The sequence below is a fragment of the Colletotrichum phormii genome (assembly GCF_030913505.1).
Source record: "Colletotrichum phormii strain CBS 102054 chromosome Unknown BDP81scaffold_19, whole genome shotgun sequence".
In the NCBI taxonomy this organism is placed as follows: domain Eukaryota; kingdom Fungi; phylum Ascomycota; class Sordariomycetes; order Glomerellales; family Glomerellaceae; genus Colletotrichum; species Colletotrichum phormii.
In genome coordinates this window covers 750268-769301 of record NW_026851461.1, presented here as the reverse complement: position 1 = coordinate 769301, position 19034 = coordinate 750268, and the positions used below count along the sequence as shown (strand labels likewise).

At 52.3% G+C, this 19034-nt stretch overlaps 7 protein-coding genes and 1 non-coding gene across 8 annotated transcripts; 5 read left to right on the top strand and 3 right to left on the bottom strand.

Annotated features, from left to right (window-relative positions):
* Window positions 1-449: 449 nt before the first annotated feature.
* On the top strand, window positions 450-1703 carry BDP81DRAFT_327528 (uncharacterized protein; the record flags this gene model as incomplete). The annotated part of the gene is made up of 4 exons (XM_060585146.1): window positions 450-726; window positions 774-1199; window positions 1293-1499; window positions 1567-1703. Coding segments are annotated over 4 exons (1047 nt in total), but the record flags the coding sequence as incomplete, so codon positions are not given.
* A 182-nt stretch (window positions 1704-1885) lies between these two features.
* On the bottom strand, window positions 1886-3443 carry BDP81DRAFT_496594 (L-Aspartase-like protein; the record flags this gene model as incomplete). Its single annotated transcript, XM_060595435.1, has 3 exons — window positions 1886-2515; window positions 2575-3140; window positions 3287-3443. 3 exons carry the CDS (start codon window positions 3441-3443, stop codon window positions 1886-1888), a joined length of 1353 nt encoding a protein of 450 aa, XP_060441778.1.
* Window positions 3444-4009: 566 nt separating this feature from the next.
* BDP81DRAFT_463812 (major facilitator superfamily domain-containing protein) lies at window positions 4010-6506 on the top strand (the record flags this gene model as incomplete). Its single annotated transcript, XM_060594066.1, has 10 exons — window positions 4010-4180; window positions 4250-4282; window positions 4347-4467; window positions 4521-4672; window positions 4731-4823; window positions 4875-4906; window positions 4958-5112; window positions 5152-5242; window positions 5302-5673; window positions 6458-6506. 10 exons carry the CDS (start codon window positions 4010-4012, stop codon window positions 6504-6506), a joined length of 1269 nt encoding a protein of 422 aa, XP_060441777.1.
* A 1690-nt stretch (window positions 6507-8196) lies between these two features.
* On the top strand, window positions 8197-9578 carry BDP81DRAFT_397556 (pectate lyase; the record flags this gene model as incomplete). The annotated part of the gene is made up of 4 exons (XM_060588336.1): window positions 8197-8336; window positions 8397-8718; window positions 8792-8815; window positions 8874-9578. The coding sequence occupies 4 exons, from the start codon at window positions 8197-8199 to the stop codon at window positions 9576-9578; spliced, it is 1191 nt and encodes a 396-aa protein (XP_060441776.1).
* A 244-nt stretch (window positions 9579-9822) lies between these two features.
* On the bottom strand, window positions 9823-12647 carry BDP81DRAFT_381070 (ankyrin repeat-containing domain protein). The gene is made up of 2 exons (XM_060586867.1): window positions 12121-12647; window positions 9823-12059 (listed from the first exon to the last, which is right to left on the bottom strand). The coding sequence occupies exons 1-2, from the start codon at window positions 12288-12290 to the stop codon at window positions 10088-10090; spliced, it is 2142 nt and encodes a 713-aa protein (XP_060441775.1). The 5' UTR covers window positions 12291-12647; the 3' UTR covers window positions 9823-10087.
* A 2834-nt stretch (window positions 12648-15481) lies between these two features.
* BDP81DRAFT_409184 (uncharacterized protein) lies at window positions 15482-16566 on the top strand. Its single transcript, XM_060589072.1, has 2 exons — window positions 15482-15832; window positions 15898-16566. Exons 1-2 carry the CDS (start codon window positions 15795-15797, stop codon window positions 16106-16108), a joined length of 249 nt encoding a protein of 82 aa, XP_060441774.1. The 5' UTR covers window positions 15482-15794; the 3' UTR covers window positions 16109-16566.
* Window positions 16373-16447, bottom strand: BDP81DRAFT_t265. The gene has a single exon. It is a non-coding gene; the product is annotated as a tRNA-Asn (tRNA).
* A 1116-nt stretch (window positions 16567-17682) lies between the features above and the next one.
* BDP81DRAFT_435429 (uncharacterized protein) lies at window positions 17683-18529 on the top strand. The gene has a single exon (XM_060591049.1). It carries the CDS (start codon window positions 17897-17899, stop codon window positions 18497-18499), a length of 603 nt encoding a protein of 200 aa, XP_060441773.1. The 5' UTR covers window positions 17683-17896; the 3' UTR covers window positions 18500-18529.
* Window positions 18530-19034: the final 505 nt, after the last annotated feature.

The following is a 19034-nucleotide window of genomic DNA, read 5'->3' as shown; positions in this document are numbered from 1 at the left end:
CCCAGCCCACCAAGTCTGGCTATCAACGCCATCCACCCGTGAGATTATCACTTGTCACGATAGGGCCCTCTGGGTGGCATATGTCCAAGTAACTAAAACTCGTGCAGTTATATTCTCAGACGACAGCATCGCTCTGGAACCCAATGAATCGTCACAAGAGACTACTGCTGTCGAAAAGCCCTCAACCCTCCCAAGCATTGCCAATCTCCTGACTACTGCATCCGCCGAGTCACCTCGGGCACGAGAAGTAGTGCAAATACCAGAGCCACCCCAGCAAGATGTTTCTGAGACGCTTTACCCTTGCGATGTTAAAGAGCCTTCATTCAATCCTCTATGGCCTTTGAGAGACAAAAGAGAAGTCTTCCTTCTTCAGCATTTCATCAATCGTCTCTCTCTTTGGGTACTGCTAGTCGACATTTGGCAACGGTCCTTATCTGACGCTCGTCTAGTTTGACTATTGCGATAAAGATCGACACTTCAGGATGACCATCGTACAAACGGCCTCGACACACTTTGTCCTTCTCAACGCCCTTTTAGCTATCTCATGCAAGCACTCAAGTCAGACACAGCCCGAGAAATGGGTTGCTGGAGATGCCGACGACTACCAAGCTAGATGTTTGCAATCATACATCCCCGCTCTAGCACACCCGGGGTCGGCACGAGGATTTACGACTGGAGTTCTGTGCGCCATCACTATGATACTGCGACTCTACGAGGAAATGATAGGTACGAACTATTTGTTCACTCTCACATGATTCTGACTGTCGAGCTAGTTCCGTCTGTCGATGATCGGCCGTATGAGCACATCTTAGACACGAACATATTCACTTTGCCGGACTCTTCAGAAGACCCAAACTACAGTCTATGTCGCGCATGTCTGCTAGTTGCCATCCGTCAGGAAATCTTCATCTCTTTTGTAGCACGTACTCCTCCGCCCCGACTTGCACACAGATGCGGCATCACTAAAACCCTTGAGCCCACAAGCGACTTCGATTGGGCTTGGCGCATCATCACTTTCACTGAAGACGTTTTGACGTTTGCATACGGCCCAGACGCGCGGTCTACTGCGTCTTGGGAAGATCTACGTACATCTCTGCATCAGTGGATGGAGAAGAGGCCGGCATCTTTCAATCCTCTGTGGCAAGCGGGCTCTGATCGCGAGACCATCCCTGAGATAACATTTGCCAACGACTTCCATAGTGAGTACCGGTGCTCTTCATTACTCTTGAGGCTGGCACAGCTACATGCACTTAAGTTAAAGTTTGATCGCTGACGTTTTCTTGTCTACTAAGTTGCTGGTCAGCAACATGCCATTATCTGCCAGATAATATTACTAACTTACGACCCTCGTATGCCTGTACTCGGCCTTGACAGGGCTATGGCTTCAAAAGCTGTTGAAGTAGAGATCCGGCGCTTGACCCGTCAAATTTGTGGTATTGCATACTCGGCAGGCGAATGGCAGCCGGCAACCAAAGCCGCGGGGATGACGGTTGCCATGTGTAAGTTTGGCTCTGATTGTAAGATGACTTTAGCAGAACACCTTATCGCTGACAACTCGCTGGCCAGGTGGCCATTTGTTCCGCAATCCTGCGGAACAGGAGAAGCTCCTGGAGCTTCTCCCAAAGTCTGAAGCGCACATGGGCTGGTCACTGTTGAGGCAAGAAGAGAGGTTAAAGGCCTTTTGGGAACGTAACGCAGAGTAATGCGCATGCTCCTTCTACCCTCGAGAATAATACGGGCTGATCTATCTCTTTGATCAGCTGAAGTTTAAGACTTTAGCATTGTCACTTGACAGATTGGCCAACTTGGTCGCATCAATAACCTCGCACTCTCAACTGTATCGTGAGAAAGCAAGAAGACTATATTCTACAAAGCTTTCGTTAGCTCAATGGCTGCCATTGGTAGTTCCATTGCAATTCGCAACCCCTTTACTGCCGTTCAGGTCCTTTCCGTTTCCGTTTGCATATCCCGCTCCCTGTCCTAACAGCTCATCCAGCATCAACTGACAGCATCCCAGATATCTTGTAGGATCGCACAATTTTGCCAGGTCTGGCGAAGCAAGATGAGACGTCACCTGTGATGATTCTTCCAAAGCTTCTTGTAGTGACATGCTGTTCTCATGTGCCTTGACGCACGCCTTGTAAACAATATTGTGTGCCTCCTGGCGACCGGTGTACTTTGCCAGGTCCATCATGACAGCCTCCGCAACAATCAAGCCCCTTGTTGACTTGAGATTCGCCATCATGGCATCTTTATTGACCTGCAGCCCTGATAGGGCAAACTCGGCTTGGTGGAGGGACCCAACAATGGAAATGAAGGCCGTTGGGATAGCAGCCCACTCCAGGTGCCACGGGCCGGAGGCTCGTTCGAAGTCAGAGACCATGCCATCCAGTACAAGGCCAGCTTGTGCACGTAGAATCTTTGATTGAGCAAGAATCACTTCGCTGGAAATGGGGTTGCGCTTTTGGGGCATGGTTGAAGAGGCGCCACGGTGAGGAACATAAGGCTCGGCAACCTGTGAAATGCGCGTTAGCATTGATCATCTCGTTCGAGAGCCAGTGATTGTAGAATGACCTCGTTCAGCTCATTTGATGACATGATGATCAAATCGAGCGCAATCTTGCCCAAGCTACCGCCAACCAGTGCAAGGTAGTTGATGATCTCAGCAACAGTATCGCGTGCCACGTGCCACGTGATGACGGGGTCTTGCAGGCCAAGAATAGTTGCGAGGCGCTTACGCACACGGATGCCGCTGTCGCTTGTGCCTAGAGAAGCGAGGGTACCAGCAGCACCGCCAAATTGGACCAGCAAGCAGCTTTCTTTGATCTGTTCGATTCGCTTCACGTGTCTGCGGAAACCAGCCAGCCAGACTGCGCATTTGTATCCGAAAGTGATGGGGAGAGCGTGTTGTAGATGCGTCCTGCCGGCCATGGGTACGTCTCTGTAGGTGGCGGACATCCTCTCTAGGGTCGAGGTGACTTTGCACAGAAGGCGCTCGACGATCTCGAGGCCAGTCTTCATTTGCAGAACCGAAGCGAGGTCCATAATGTCTTGCGTAGTGGCGCCCCAGTGAATGTACCCAGCTTGAAGTTCCAATCTCAGCCAAGTTGGAATACTATGAGTTAAACTGACAGTCCAGACTTACAAGTCTCTTCGGGGACCCATTTTGACATCTGTTCTACCAGAGGCAGTACTGGGTATCCCACAATCTCCGTGCGGGCTGCAAGAAGCTGCCAGTCGATCTTCGAGACGTCGCAATGGTCTCTCAGTACAGCAGCAGTGCCACCCGGCACAATGCCTTCAGCCTCTTCAGCCTCGGCCAGGGCGCACTCGGCCTTAATGAGATTGGCAACATAAGATCGTTCCGAGAAGGCCTGACGGGCCTCCTCTGTGCCGAAAATGTTGCCAAAGAGCGTCGAGTCGAAAACTGTGGCGGCAGACATGGTGAATGGAATGCGCGTAGGGACAGCGGTTCGGACGAGAAAGAGCTTCGTCGAAAAAGAAGCTTTCCAAATGCGTCGCCTCGTTCTCCTCGATCTGTTTTATTCATTGACTTGGGTGGACAACCCTCCGGCTAACGTCCGGTCTTACACCGAGAACCCCGCGGTGGGGAGCACGGAATAACGCAGTAGCGGGGGCCAACTCGCGGGATAAGAACGGAGTAAGGCCGTGTTGAGCGGCGTAACGGCGTAACGGCGTATCGGTATAGCACAGACCAAGTGACGGTTCGCCGGGTCTTGGCCCCATTTCCCCGTATCCTCAACGCCGGGTCATGAGTTTAACATGGGATTAGCGCTTGCGGGGAACGTGTATTTTCTGGGGTTGAGTCGAACCAGAACCCGCAAAGCCGGGTATAGCCAAGTGACAGACAGCCGTCATGTATAAATCAAACGATGTCTTGTATGTTTCCTCGTCGGTCCAAATGCATCGGGAGGTTATCTCGTGTACGACTTTGCTCTCTCACTCTGTACAGCACCACATTTAACTTGTTCCCTCCTCTCTGCTGATGATGGCAGCTACACTTGACACCGACTCCAAGAAAGGCGGCCCGCTTGAGGTTGAGCATGATGAAGAATCGGTCAAGGGCGAGGCCGTTGTCTCTGGCGATTACTCCGGCGCCCATGAAAAAACGGACCCAGCTGAAATTGCCCTCGTCCGGAAGCTAGATCGCAAGATCATGGTAATCTCCCGATGTTCGATTTACATGTCTACCTGGTGATAACGATGCTAATGCGGTGTCTCCTTGTAGCCGATCCTCTGGGCAATGTATTTCATGAACTACGTACGTTGAGCCTTGCCCCGATTGCATGCCCCCATTCAAGGCCTGGCCCTGACGAAGAACTTAGCTCGACCGGAACGCTCTCCCACAAGCTCGATTGAACACGCTGGAAGATGATCTGGGACTCAAAGGAGTTGAATACAACACTGCCATCTCTATTCTATTCGTTGGATACCTTCTAATGCAAGGTCAGTCTATTTCCGGGCAGGGTCCGAGCTGCGTTTAGTCTGACGACGTCTAGTACCCTCAAATATGTTTCTTACACGTACGAGACCATCAATCTATATGTCAACATGTATGATTGGTTGGGCCGCCATCTCTGCTGCCACCGCGGGCGTCAAGAACTACAGTGGTTTGGTAGCCTGCCGATTCTTCCTTGGATTTGTGGAAGCAGTGAGTTGAATAACAAATGTCAATGATCGAGCGTAAGCTAATCGAATGGCTTTTCTAGCCCTTTTACCCAGGTGCTCTTTATCTACTATTGATTTTCTACACGCGGAAAGAGCTTGCAACCAGGATATCCGTCCTTTACACTGGTCAAGTTGTCAGTACTGGCTGCTGAGGTCTGATTGCTGCTGCGACTTTCAGTACTTAGGATCAAGTCAAGGGAATTGTAGGTTGGAAATGGTAAGAGCTTCTTCTACTTATCTGTTCTCGGCGATGATCTAACAGTCTTAGGCTCTTCATCATCGAGGGCTCGGTCACCGCATTAATTGCCGTCTTCGGCTTCTTTCTGCTTCCTGACGACCTCGCTGTTACCCGATGGCTTACCGAAGATGAGAGACAGCTTGCCGTTGAACGCATTCGTCGGGATACTGTTGGTAGACAAGAGCGTGGCTCTACCATGGATGGTCTCAAGTAGGCTCTGAAAGACCCCAAAACTTGGCTGTTCTGCGCTTGCCAGAATTTCCATATTTCTGCGGTCAGCTTCAACGCATACTTTCGGACCCTTGTGCGTACCATGTAAGTTATCAAATTGTGGAACCTACCCTAGTAGTACTTGAGGGGTGATGTTTGGCTAGGGGCTTCAAGTCTACTACGGCTCTTCTCCTAACGGCTCCTCCCTACTTCGTCTCCGGTTTTCTTGGTATTCCATTCGCATGGTCGAGCGGAAGATTCAACGAGAGAACCTGGCACATCACAGCTGGTCTATCTCTTGCAGTCGTCGGATTCGCCATGACGATTGGGACTACCAACAACGCCGTCAGATACGCAGCAACTTTCTTATATGCGACAGGTGCCTACTCCGTAGGATCTCCCATCTTGGGATGGGTTAGCGATACCTTGTCGCAGACACCTGAGAAGAAAGCTGTTGCATACTCCTTAGTCAACGTCACGGCCAATTTGGCGTACATCTATTGCGCCTACCTTTGGCCCATGTCGGATGGGCCCAGGTACATGATCGGCTTCTCGTTGTTGTTGTTGTTGTTGTTGTTGTTGTATTTAACGCCGTGGCGGCAAAGGCGCTGCCGCCCTTGCGGCCGACCTCCCGAGGGGTATATGGCGTGGAGGGCCGTAGGCTCGAGCTATATAATCTATAGTACACGCCTCTTCCTAACGTCCTCCAAATCTTGCCCGTGGGCTACTATCTGTTCTATCCGTCCCTAGTTCCCGCTGGTTCCCTAGTTCCGTTGTTACCGTCTGTCCCTCTAGGAGGAGAAATTCGTTAGTCGGGCCTAGGTCAAGACCTAGTCCTTAGTACCGCGGGCAGATCTTCTAAAAGAAGTCTATCATGCGGAGAAAGGCCTAGAATCCAATAGGATCAGTAATTATCCCCTTATAGTACCGCTCAAGAGATCCTATAGGTCCTATAGGATCGAGTAGGCTAGAAGGGTGGAGGGTAGGCCACTAATGCCTCCTTACTAGGGTCTTTTGGCAGTAGACCAGATGGTCTACCGCCTTTGCCTCCCCGCAGGAGCAGGTAAGCAGTGCTTCTATATGGTTAAAGCGTTAGTGGTATTGTCCGAAGTCTCCATAGCCTGATCGGGCTACTAGGAGATGATGAAGGATAGCCCGCGGTAGGGCTAGTTCGGGAGCGCAAGCGAGGGTGGCCTTGAGTCCTAGCTGGGTATAACAGGATGTTGCCTCCCGGATCGGCTTCTCGTGCATGATTGGCTTTGCCGTTTCAAGCATCATATGTGCGTGGGCGATGAGGTTCTGGTTGATGAGCATCAACAGAAAGCTCAGGGAGAGTGAGAATGAGAACGTGAAGCTCTATGCTTACTGATGTCCGTCAGTATGGGAGCAGGTATTCTGTCGCCCTTTTATCCCACGGTTCTGAGGGCCTTTGATCAGTACTTCTCTCGGGGCAAACTGCATGTACATCGAATGAAGCTTGGCTTATACAACCAGGCGTGAACTTGAACACAGCTTCCACATCGGCTGTTTCGAGTGCTTTTTTCCTCTTGCCACTGGTGTGGCAGTCTTGTTGGGTCTTCTACGTCCGGCCGAGCGACGCAGAGTAAGGTAAGATCGAAACATCAAAGAGCCCAGAAATCTCAGGCCGTAGACGATGCTATTCTGAATATAGTAGGTAGCTGTTGTCTCCAAAGGTGGCGGTCTGCGCCGAGTTACCACGAGCTGAATCGCCCTTTCGAAGAAAGCAAGACGGAGAGTCACCACCACATGCATGATGTATTTTTACCTTTCAATGACGCCTTCACATAGGTTCATTCCTCAAAAAAAAAAAAAAAAAAAAAAAAAAAAAAAAAAAAAAAAAAGAAGCATTAGCAACACCACGCGAAGCCGCGTCTTACCGAGAATTGCTTCATATGCATTGTTACGTCCGACGGAGCAACCTGTCTCATCTGGCACTAGACCGAGTTACCCCTAGACTATTGTATTCATACGGATAATTATCCTTCTTTTCCGCAGTCAAACATTCCAATTTCGAGTAAAGAATCGAGGCACATTACTCTTGGCTCTTGCAGGATGAGAAATCGTAATGTGACCTCACATCGCGGGATGATGCGCCGTAGGGAAACCGAAAGCGAGCCAACCTGGTGCACCAAATCTCCAGTTTACGAGTCCCTCGTACGGAATCCCGACAAGTCGGCTGAGAGGCCCACCAACCTTAACTTTCATTCGCAGAACGTGGTTTGTGACGATGTGTTTGCCCAATATGGTATGGGACGGGAAGAAGAGTCCGAATTTTAGACTCGTTCATCCACTCACTTGCATCGGCGACTTTCAGCCAACCTTCTGGCCGTGGTCCTTTCATCTGCCTAGGCCCCTGTCACTAGCCTGGATTTGGTCGAGAAGCGGAGTGGAGGACCCCCGTCCATGTAGCATCTTGATGACATTGACAGACCTGTCCCACTCGACACTGCCCCTTCCAGCATACTCCCCAACTACCAGCTCCCGCATCAGGAAACGTCTGCCGGGCCCGAATGACCACGGACTTGCCAATTGGTGTCTTCGTCGGCGCGGAGCAGCGGCCTGGTCCGCGCCAGTATGGTCAAGGCGAGAGTTTTCCCATCACACGGAGAATTTTAAGATTCAGGGACCGCTGCATCCATCAAGATACAGCGGCGATGGTTTGCGTACGGAACAATTTCAAATGCTCTATTGCCCTTGCTGTTAGGTGGAAATGGATTGATGAAGACCTCGCCGCCTCTACGATGCCGGCCCAGCCCTATAGCGCCGCTTGGCATAAACCGTCACACCCGGGCGAGAGATGTGCAATATGGGAATGTTATTACTTAGTCTGAAATAAGTCGAGGCCTCCTCGTGTCGCCCCGCTGTCACTGCGTATTGGCATGGCTGTACGTCCATAGGAGTTTAGACTTGTATTTAACCTTGTGCTGTTCCCGATACCATAGCCTTGGTTCGACCCCAAGCTCCTCTTCGATCTTCATATTCTTTCGTACTATAGTTCTTACTTCAACTACACTCGCTTTCTTTCTCGGCCCTTCATGATGAAGGTCTCTCTTCTCTCCCTCGTTGCCGCTCTTGCGAGCACGGCCACTGCACAGGTACAGGGCAAAGCCTTTGGCTTCGCAGCTGGCACCACTGGTGGTGGCTCAGCTGCTCCCCAGACTCCTTCTAGCATTGCTCAGTGAGTTGAATATTCACCATAGATGAGAAACCACAGTGTCCAGAAACTAAGACCTGGCAGACTCAAGGAATGGCTTACCGACAGCACGGCCCGAACCATCATGATCGATCGCACCTGGGACTTCCGCACTACTGAGGGAACGACCAGCGGCAAATGCTGCAGTGACAACCGCACGACCAAGTGTCCCGGCGGCACTTCCAAGGGCCAGGCCTGGATCCAGGATACCTGTGATGCTGCTAGCGGCACCTGGGTTGACTGCACTTACGACAACGCCGCCAAGACCCCCATTGATATCAACAGCAACAAGAGTCTTGTGGGTGTTGGCACTAAGGGTGTCATCATCGGCAAGGGATTCCGTGTCCGTGGTGGAAAGAGCAACGTCGTGAGTCTACTCTGTCGAGCTACTAGCCATCATCCAGTTTTGAGAGAGAAGATATTAACTGAGGACTCTATAGATCATCCAAAACGTTCATATTACAGTGCGTCTATAAGCTTTCACCGCGATGTTGATATTGCGGTATAACTAACTGTATGCAGAACCTCAACCCTCAGTATGTCTGGGGAGGCGATGCCATCACTCTTGACGGTGCCGACAAGGTCTGGATCGACCACGTCAAGATCTCCCTTATCGGCCGCCAGTTTATTGTCTCCGGCTGGGGCGCCGCCGGCAAGGTAACCATCTCCAACACCGAGTTCGACGGCACGACGGAGTGGTCTGCCGGCTGCAATGGCAAGCACTACTGGACCGCCCTCCTGATCGGCGCCAAGGACTACTACACCTTCTCCGGCAACTGGCTGCACGACGTCTCTGGTCGATCCCCTCACATGGGAACGACGAACACTGCCGGCAGCGAGAACCTCTTCCACGGCGTTAACAACTACTTCCAAAACGTGGGCGGCCACGCCTTTGATATTGACGGCAACACTTGGGTCCTTCTCGAGGGCAACTACTTCGATGCTGTCACCGCTCCCATAACCCCTGCCAGCTTGACCAACGGAGGCAACGTCTACATTGTGAACACCGTCGATGAAGCCTCTCGCTGCACTTCCTATTTGGGCTACATCTGCGAGTGGAACCGTGCCCGTGACTCTGGCGTCGTCAGCAGCCTTACCAGCACCACCGCTCTCACCAAGCTTGGCGGCTTCAAGTCTTCGCTCATCGGTCACATTGGCGTCGCGGATGTTCCTGCCAAGGTCAAGGCCAACGCTGGTGTTGGCAAGACCACGAGCACCAATGCCTAGAGGCTTGCGTTTGCATGGTTTCCTCTTAGGAGTAGCTAGAGGTTACTCACTGGCTTTACTACTTACTCACAGTTTCACAGTCCGTTGGACTTGAGGCCACATCTTTATGCAGTTTCCTGTATCTACTTTTCACGTACATAATACATCTCCCCTGGCTTCGGCCTCGAACACGGCGTTACTTCTCATCAAAGAAGGAGACATTTACTAGTGCTTCTATGATTTCACATGGGTCGGAAGGTCGTTTAGTTGTCAAATTTGATAGATTCAGGTAGGCTTTGACAACCAATGCAACTATGGACTCGGGTATCTAATGATGTTCTGTCATAATCATCTTACACTCCTACATATCACCCTTCATTCGTTTCTATATCAACCAAGGCTACAGAAACGCCAAACGCCACAAACTTCTATGCAAAGATAGAAGACAAACCCGGAACAGCAATCTTCGAACTTTTGTGTATCCCTATCTTTCCACCCACCAACTAACCACCTTCCCTCTTCCAACATCCTCACGAGTCTCGCAATTCCCATTCTTGGGGTATCGTAGGGTATTGAACTGCCTTCGCTTGCCCTGAGAGCCAAGCGTGGCAAGCCTCGTAATGTGAGAAGTGAGGGTTCTGCTTATAAGACGTCACCATTCGGTCGGCGACGTCAAGCACACTTCGACCCTCCACGTCACGGGCTTGTACGTTTGCGTTTTGTTGTTGAAGTGTACGCATGGCCAGCTTTTTGCCTCTACGAACTGCGACATGGAGCGCGGTCTCGCCATTCTTGTTACGGGCGTTGACGTCGGCACCCGCTTCGATGAGAGCCTCCAAGATGTTGACGGGCTTCTTATAGTCGTCGTCTTCGGGGAGCTGAGCCACGAAAGCCATCAGCACCGTGTTGCCGTATTTGTCGTAGTGGTTTGCGTCAACGCCGAGGTCGATGAGGTCTCTGACAACCTTCTCCCTGGCAGTAAGTCTCTCCTTTGAGGAGTCTGTGAACGATTTGCTAGGCTTGTTGTGTTTGCGCTTGCGGCTGCTGCCGCCTGACTGCTCTGTGGGAGCTACCTGTGCCAGATGTTGTGGGAACTTGGCGAATAATGACTCCTGACTAAGGATAGCATCGGCAAGACAGTGCAGACCGTTGCGGCCTTGTGTATCTTGCACTCGGGCGTTGGTGTGTGCTTCGTTAACAAGCTTCAGAAGTTGGGCTTGTTCCTCAATCGGAGTTGGAGCCTTGCGCAACGTATGAGAATCCCAGGTCGAGGACATCTCTTGCCCGACAGCAGCGGTATAAGCTCTCCGAATTGGCAGCGCGATAGGAGCACACTCGGGGATATTGCCAAATGCGTCGCGACAGCAATAAGCCATAGGGTTAAATTGATTAAGAAGGGTTTTTTTTATCTCCAGGCTCAAAACATTCGGCTTCTTTGAGTGGATGATGTGACAGAAGTTGCGTCCGTAGACATCACGAGCATACAGGTCAAAATCAGATCGCTTCAAATAGGCGATGAGTTGGAAGAGAGAATCAGCGTGTTTTGTAAACCAGCTGTCGTTGAGCAGATGCAAAAATGTCTGGCCGGCGCTATTGGTTGCCGATGGGTTAGGGGACGACTCGATTGCTTTAAACAAGAGGGCGTGGTGGGCGTTCCCAGCTGCAAGAAGGTGTAAGATGCTATGGCCAAAGGGATCGCGAGCATTCCAATCCTTGTTCGGAGGCTCTCCGCATTGCAGGACGTGTTGCGCATACGGAGTTGGGCCTGAGTCGGTGACCCAAGAGCCGTTCGGGAGCTCGTCTCGGATGTGGCAGAAGCAAGATCGCGAATCATGCTCCGGAAGCCCTTCAGAGCAAAAGCCTTGTTGAAGGAGGTGAGATGGCAGGGTGAGATAGTCGCCGGGAAGGGGTGTGGCTTGTGATTCCGAGTTTCTTTGCGGCGCATTATACTCGAATATCCACGATGCTGGGTTAGAGTTGGCAGTGCCAGGTCGGTCTTCGTCCGTCGGTGATTGGTTCATCATCGTGTTGCTGGGCATCGTGTAGCGCTTCAACAACCTACTGACTTGATGACGGAATCCAGTCGAATACTGTGAGAGCACGTCTTGCAGAGTCTGTGTCGTAGTCTGCCGGTGTATTCCGGTTTCGGGTGGTGGCACGGACGCAATATCGGCGGTCACCAAGGTCGGAAGCGGCCCCGGGGCCGGCGGGCCCCATCCGGCCGAAGAGGAGCGTGAATGGTAAAAGGGTTGAAAGTCGTTGACTGCTGGGCTATTGCCGGCTTCGTATTTGAAGTCGGGGTGTACGCTCAGATGCGATCGGGCGCCGGAGGAAATCGAACGAGAGTAATTTGGCGAAAATGCGTTCTCGGGCGTGTTCTGGCGAGTTGGAGAGTTATCAAGGGCGCTTATCCGCCGATCCATGTCTGTTCGGGTTCGCGGGTGAAGCCATCGCGGCTCTTTGTCGAGAATCGAATTGAGCTTCTTGTTGGCGGAATCCTTCCTAGTAAGCGCTGGTGTCAGCAATCGCATTTGCGCCGGCGCAACCCAATCTCTAAGCTTACCCTGGGCAGTCTCGGTTCCCCGGAGTCGCTTTGTGAACGACTTCGACGATCTTGGTGAGAGGTAAGGTCGTGTAGACATAAAGTCTAGCCAGTCTGCGCTCGGCCGAGTCACTCCATAGCGAAGGGCGACCGGTCTGAGTCGCGTGCGAACTTGAAGGTGAAGCTGACATGAAGCTCGAGTTGGAGGCTGGCCGCCACAGCCTTACCACGTATAGCGTCGTAGAACGTGTAAGTGAGGTGAAGAAGGAGACTAGACTCTACCGATGGCGAGTACTGCTACGGGCCAAGTGTCTGACGAGAAATTGAGGCAAAAGACTCAGGTTGAGGCGAGAGACATGATGGACAACGGGGAGGATGGACTTGTACTTTTGGCCATGAAGTGAGGGGGACGACCAGGCTATCAATGAGCTGAAAGTTGGTGCATTTCGCCGTGGCGCCGCCGCGGTGCTGCTGCGAGAGAGGGAGGGAGGGGAATAGGCGACCCCAGAGAATAGACAGGAGCCGGCACGGAGCCAGGGTCAACAAGCAGCTAACGCCAACGATCTAAGCGTGGGAACGTGATAAGACTGGGCCCCCAGCAGCCGGGGTTCGGTAGCACAGCAAACTGGCAGCCTGGAGGAGGAGGTCTCGAAGGTGGTCTGGCGGAGCCAATGGCTATGAAGTAGAAGAATGATGGTGGTGCGCCAGTCGGCTGGGTTGCAGGGGACAGAGGCTCAGCTGTGAGCCTAGGGGGGCACGGGGGGCAGCTGGGCTTCATCAGACTGGACTGTATGAGGCCGACTTTTGTTGTGACGGGTGAGAAGGATTCTCGATATTCATGTGGTATACGAACACCTTAGTGAAGGAGTTGATGTTTCGTGCCATGTCTTGACGGGCAAAGATTGTTTGTGAGAAGGCTTCCACCAGCTCAAAGAAAGTTCTCTCAGTAAAGTGTTGGATTTAGGCACCGGAATTACTGGCGCTCTGAGTTGCTCGGCTACAGACACTTTGGGAGTGAATCCTAGTAAAAGTAAGCGCCCACTCGCAACGATCCCCGTCGTCCGTCCTCGGCGTCAGCGGTTACAATGGCGCCAGAAGCCGCTATCCGCGAGTTTCTTCTCTTGTTCCACGGGGGAAGCAAAATCGCGCGCAATGAGATGGAGATGACTTCATTCCAAAGTAACCGGGCCGCACAATGACGGATGGCATATCGGTAGGGAAGAGGGACTCGGACGGGCCGCAGTGGATTCGAGTTGTTGCCGTGAACCGCAGCAGCAGCAAACATTGTAAGTGAACGAGTGTGTGAGCGAATGAGTGAGTGAGTGAGTGGGGGGATGGGAAAATGCCCTGTCAGGCAGAGTTGTGAGGGAGGGACTGGCTGTGTGGCTGAGCCAAGTTGGTTTAGCCCTCGTGCACCCCATGCCAGCAGCACTTGAGAATAACGTGCGAAGAATGAGATGCGAGTGCTGCTTCTTCGGAGCCCTACGGATACGAATAGCACTTTCACTGAATCTGAATTCAGTCCGGGGTGTGGTGTGTGAGACTCGAGAGAGATTCCCGACTCGAGCTTCGCCCAAGTTGAGTTGTTTCAACACTCAGCGAGAACTTGCAGTATGTGAACGATAAGTAATTGACCTGACATTTGGTCGCAAGTACGGCCGACTCTCTTATGCTGCCTCACTCAGCGCCTGTCTCTTTCCCTTCGCAGTTTGCGACAACTGACTTGACGAATCTAGCGGGCACTGGGCCCCTCACTCAAATCTATGGCCCGTGAAGCATTGAATCGGAAAGACAATGATGAGAGCAGTTGTCATTCCCTCCTTCATACCAAACAAGGAAGTGTGCCATGAGCTGTTACAACACAGCAATGCGTCACTCTTCACTTGGCCAGACAACTCTCGGCCCAGCAAATGCTTCTCAGTGTGTTACGCCTCTCGGTTGTGCTTCTTCCTTCCGCGAAGCACCGCCCGGGAACCCAGCCACATCCATACCCTGCTTGGTGTCGATGAGGTGGGTTTGGTGTGCATCAGGTTGAACGCCAATTGTAATGTAACTCAACACCAACGGTCGCTGCAGATGGACAACTCATCGGCGGCCTCGACGAACCCAATCTTCTCTTTTGCGGTGTGATGAGTTTCGAGTGATCTTGATCTCGACAGTAATTGCAACTAAGCCACAGAGTCAACTTGGACATTGTGAGTCTGCGCCATTGGTAGCTCCGGATGCCTCCCCGCTTACCTCTCTCCCTCCCAGTCTCGTCGTCTTCCTGTCCCCTTTCCACTTCAGTACCGCCAGCCAGCCAGACCGCTTCATCAACTGGCTTTCATCTCCAACACGCGTGTCATTGCCTACCTGCTGTGTGCCATAATGCCCCGCCTCCAAACGGCGAGGCGAAGAGGTTTGGAGTTGATGGTGGCGATCGCCTGGCGGTCCTCCTGCAAATCACCATCCACGCTCGCCAAGCTATTCGTCAAGTGAAGCTTAGATCCCGTTCACCGCGCCTCTGCAATCTACACTACCGTGGCCCTTGACCAGGCTCTTGCGGCACGCAAAGCTCTCCCAGCCCTGACTAGCCTCCGTGCCTGCGTGCCTCCATGCCCTTCTCCGAACGTTCCACGAACACGACAACATAGCGCGGACCCTCTTGCTCGCAGCCATGCAGTGCTAGGCCACTCTGTCTTAGCCTAAATCTCCCGCCCGCCCAATCCCGGCCGCAAATGTTCCATTCATACGGATTACCTACACTTCCTTCATCAAAGTCTTTCAGTTCTGACTTGACAGCCTCGCAAACTAGTCCCGCCCGCCAACATCTGCCCTCCCCATCCAGCCCGGATACCCTTGAAAGAGCGGGCGTCTGTCTCATCGATGCACCCCTGCGCGTCTGTCTCCCGGAAGCTATCCCAGATCCACGCGAGTGCCAATCCCACTTGGCTATGCGATGGAAGCTTCGAAGGAGTTACACAAGCACCTTAGGCCTCAAGCTCCCTCCCTCCATGTGCGACTGTTCTAGCTAGTGCCAACCGGGATCACCCCTCCCCTTGTTCCTCATCCACCGGCTTTTTCCAATTGCGTTTATTCTTTTCGACTTCACTCTTCAACATTGTTGTCAAGAGTCATCGCTGGCTGTCTATCATTCTTTAGGTCGGGAAGGGAGGCCGTCGCCCAATGCCAGCCAATGCCTCAATGTTTACGTTCCTAATCCAATGTTCTCATGACAGTCTCTGCCGTCAAGTGACTGCGGGGCTAGACCACTTCACTGTCGATCATCTTCAATATCCTCCATAGCATCACAGCCATACTCTACGGCCACTTCTTTTTTTTCCCCGATTGTAATTCCTAACCATTCCTCTTTCAATCATAATTCCATCATGGAGTCCCATGCCCCTGGGTTTGATTCATTCACAAACCAGCTTGGCTGTGTTCAAAGTCGATTAAGTATGATGGTTTTTTTTACAATTCCTCACGGTTTGTATTTGCAGCGGGCGATACAGCTGCCTATTCCCAAGTTCAAGCTGAGCCATCTCTCACTCGTATCCTTTCATATATAAGTGATGAAGCCTGATCCGTTGGTATGAAGTACGGTTTGAGGCCAGGTCAAACCAACATCATCACAATAATCCAAACATCCAAACATCTACTGCCTATCTTGCACTTTCGTCACCACCCTCATCATACCCGCCCCTCCACAACTCAACATGTCAGGATCTAGCTACTACCAGCGTCCCGCTCCGAGGTACGACGGCTGGTCCCTTCCCCTCTCCCCTGATACCTTGTAAACCCGGTTCTAATACCTGCTAGCTACTCTCAATATTCCACGTCTGCAAACACCGGCGGGCAGAGGCGCGATGCACCTACCAATCAGACGTCATATACTACCACGAGCTACTCACGCTCATCCGACCCGATGGACAGATTCTGGGTCACGGGCCAGTCTTCGACCAGACCAAATCGCGTAGCCGGACAGATGGAGCAATGGGACAGACAATGGAGTTCGGCGAGTCGTCGTTAATGGGACCGGTTGGCTCCGTGAGGGTGCCTCCCGGCCAGCCCTCCTCATGTACACAATTTTCCCCCTGTATGATTAGTTTGCCCGATACCCACCTAGCATAGCATCTTACATTGATTATCACCGTTCAAGAAACATTCGTTCCCCATAAAACATACACTGTCCTTCGTTCCCCACCTCACGATATCACTTCGTCGCCGACCAAGGCTGTCGCAACGCCCCGGGGAAGCGCAAAAGCAAAAGCAGGCACTCACGGCAGTGATCGTACTCCTCCACCTGGGCTCGGACCAGGGATTTCCCGATTAACAGTCGGACGCCTTTAGCCAACTGGACCATGGAGGATTGAGGTTGTCGAATGAGGCTCGTCAGCTGAGGTGCGATGCCTGACGGGGCAAGCGTTTGCTTGCTAAGATCTCATGCTCAGTGTACATGCCGAGGCCTGAGCTTTCGGATGATGGCCTGTGTTTTTTGGACGATAGAAGAGACGAGGTGGCCGAGATCACCTAGCCGACTGTTGGGCGAGAAGCTTGGTGACAATCGGATGACGGAGTTGACAGGTTGATGACGAAGAAGCACGGCATGATCTATAGCCAGCTTAGCTTAGTATTATATGCAAAGAGTTCTGCGCGGGCGGGCAATAGCATCACAAACATTGCATCAATGACCGAGAGTTCAGGCCTAGCGTTTCGACAGATCGGGCCTACCATCCGGTGATCATACCCATATGAGACGGTATAGGGCGTGGTCTAGCGACGAATGCATTGCTCAAATAATCAATAATCCTGCGTATGGACAACAATGAATACCCTCGACCCTCGGAATGGCTGCAGTTCCGGTAGGCAAGAAAGACAAAGTCTTTCTTTCTGTAGCCATGGCGCATTTCTTAAAGGAGCCTCAGAAGCACAGATCATCCTAGAGCCGACATTCTCGGGTTCCCAGCGACTGGGAGCGAAGTTGTATCCCGCATGTTTCATACCGAGTGGACTTACGCAGGGCTACTATTGTCGGTTTTTGACCCGAGCTTACAGAATCACGCGCCGGATCGTAGTCCACCTCGCGGGGTCATCCCGTCTTCACACCGTAACCGTGTACGGAGTATGGTGTAAGCTCTGGCTAGGCGTGCTAGGGTGAAGACGGGACAAAAGCCCGCCGGCAGTTACAGTCTCATCTGCAGTGCGAAATCGTGGCGAATCGACTGAAACTTTCATCCGCGACAGGAAAGATGGGACGAGGCACTGACGACTCCAGTCCCTCCTCACAACGATTGTGGATGTGTAATGATATGGGAAAAGAGGGAACTATACCAGAACGCTTCCGAAGAGACCGAGATGACAGGTCTCATCTTTTTTCCGGACCCAACTTCATGCTGCGTACCATAGATCCGAGAAATCATGCAAAGTGGTCACGATGGGCCCTTGGAGGCTAAATGGGGTTATGGAATGGATATCTTTGTTTCCCTGGGAGAAACCATTTAGCTCGATCCGGAACGTGAAGCTCGCGCCAGGCGGCGGACCGTCGATTTTACCCCGCCAGCGCACGAACCGGCGGCGAGACACAGCTTCACTCACGGTCTCGTCACCTCATTTCACTTCATCTCACCTCTCCAACTCCACAATCAGACGTGTTCATTTGAAGCTCTAGCATCGTTACACCAAATCGCTACTTAGTCTCGCGGGATTTACAATTTCGAAGATTGGCTCTTTAGCTTGGAATTGCCCGAATCTCAGAGTCATCGCCTCCAGCCAACAGAGAACATCGAAATTGAGGACCCCGGTCCTTGCATGAACCATCATGGCCCAAACAAGCCAGCGAAGAAAACGCCAGGCAGAAGAGGATGAAGAGGAATATCCAGAGACGCCTTTCAAGAGAAGTCGCGGAGGTGATGTTTCATACTTCCAATGGCTATGGACACCACCTCGACCGCCATCACGGAAAACCTCCTCGTCAGGTCTATGGAGCCACTCCGTCCCAGACGGCCTATTTCTCACCCGTCATGACGCGCCCCGTTCCTTTTCTTTACCCCCGGAATCCACATCAAGACGGCCCCGTCGCCGAGGCGCCATCTCAGTGACGCCCTCATCACCCAGCGAGGTGGATCGACATCTCGCGCGGCAACTCCAACAGCAGATCGCCGTCATCCGGCTCAAGGTAGCTGAGAGCCAGCATCAAGCACAAGACGATGATTGCTGTGAAGATGACGGCGATGGGGACAATGTCCACAACGAAAGGGACGTTGATTATCTACGACGTGAACTAGAGGCCGTGCAGATCGACGCTTCCCTACCGTCCATCCTGGGCATCGCGATAGACTTTGACCAAAAGCTTTGCCTCAGTTCCTCCGGTCGTTCGTCAGATACCACCTCTGAGCATCGAGGTAAGCGACCAGGCGTTTGAGCGAAACCCAAAAGACGGCGCCAATACACACACACACACACACACACACACACACGCACGCCCAAGACCAGGGGAAACCCGAGAGAATCGAGGTGGCACGGGTGAGAGGATGTAAGAGAGGGAGAAAATACAGAGTCATGTCCACCTGTCAACCGTCGATCAAACACAGCGGAGAGGGGGAACCAGTTCTCTAACAGAGTTGTATAGAAACCGGTTCGCCCGCGGGCGCGGATGCCGCAACCTGCTCCTCCTCCTCCTCCATCTCTTCGTCCTCCTCTCCCACGTGCTGCCGGCTCTGGGCATCGAATAAAGCCAACTCAACAACCGGCGGAGATACGAGCCCGACTACTCGGCAACCCACCCTCGTCAACAGCTGCGGTAAAAGTAGTCGAGGCAGAAAAGGTGTCGGCAACGGTAGTCTATTGTGGAGGCGGCCTCGAATTTGAGACCAAACTCTCTGTTGCCAAGCTTTGATCCAACACACACCAGGCACGACATACAAACACCACACTACTCACTCACTTACTTATCGTAA

What these genes read in the sequence shown, in the direction of transcription:
- BDP81DRAFT_381070 (XM_060586867.1), bottom strand. Translation starts at nt 12,290, where the DNA reads ATGTCAGCTTCACCTTCAAGTTCGCACGCGACTCAGACCGGTCGCCCT. An exon ending in GGGAACCGAGACTGCCCAGG is followed by an intron (nt 12,060 to 12,120) that starts GTAAGCTTAGAG and finishes AGCGCTTACTAG; the next exon opens with GAAGGATTCCGCCAACAAGA.
- BDP81DRAFT_409184 (XM_060589072.1), top strand. Translation starts at nt 15,795, where the DNA reads ATGTCAGGATCTAGCTACTACCAGCGTCCCGCTCCGAG. An exon ending in TACCAGCGTCCCGCTCCGAG is followed by an intron (nt 15,833 to 15,897) that starts GTACGACGGCTG and finishes AATACCTGCTAG; the next exon opens with CTACTCTCAATATTCCACGT.
- BDP81DRAFT_435429 (XM_060591049.1), top strand. Translation starts at nt 17,897, where the DNA reads ATGGCCCAAACAAGCCAGCGAAGAAAACGCCAGGCAGAAGAGGATGAA.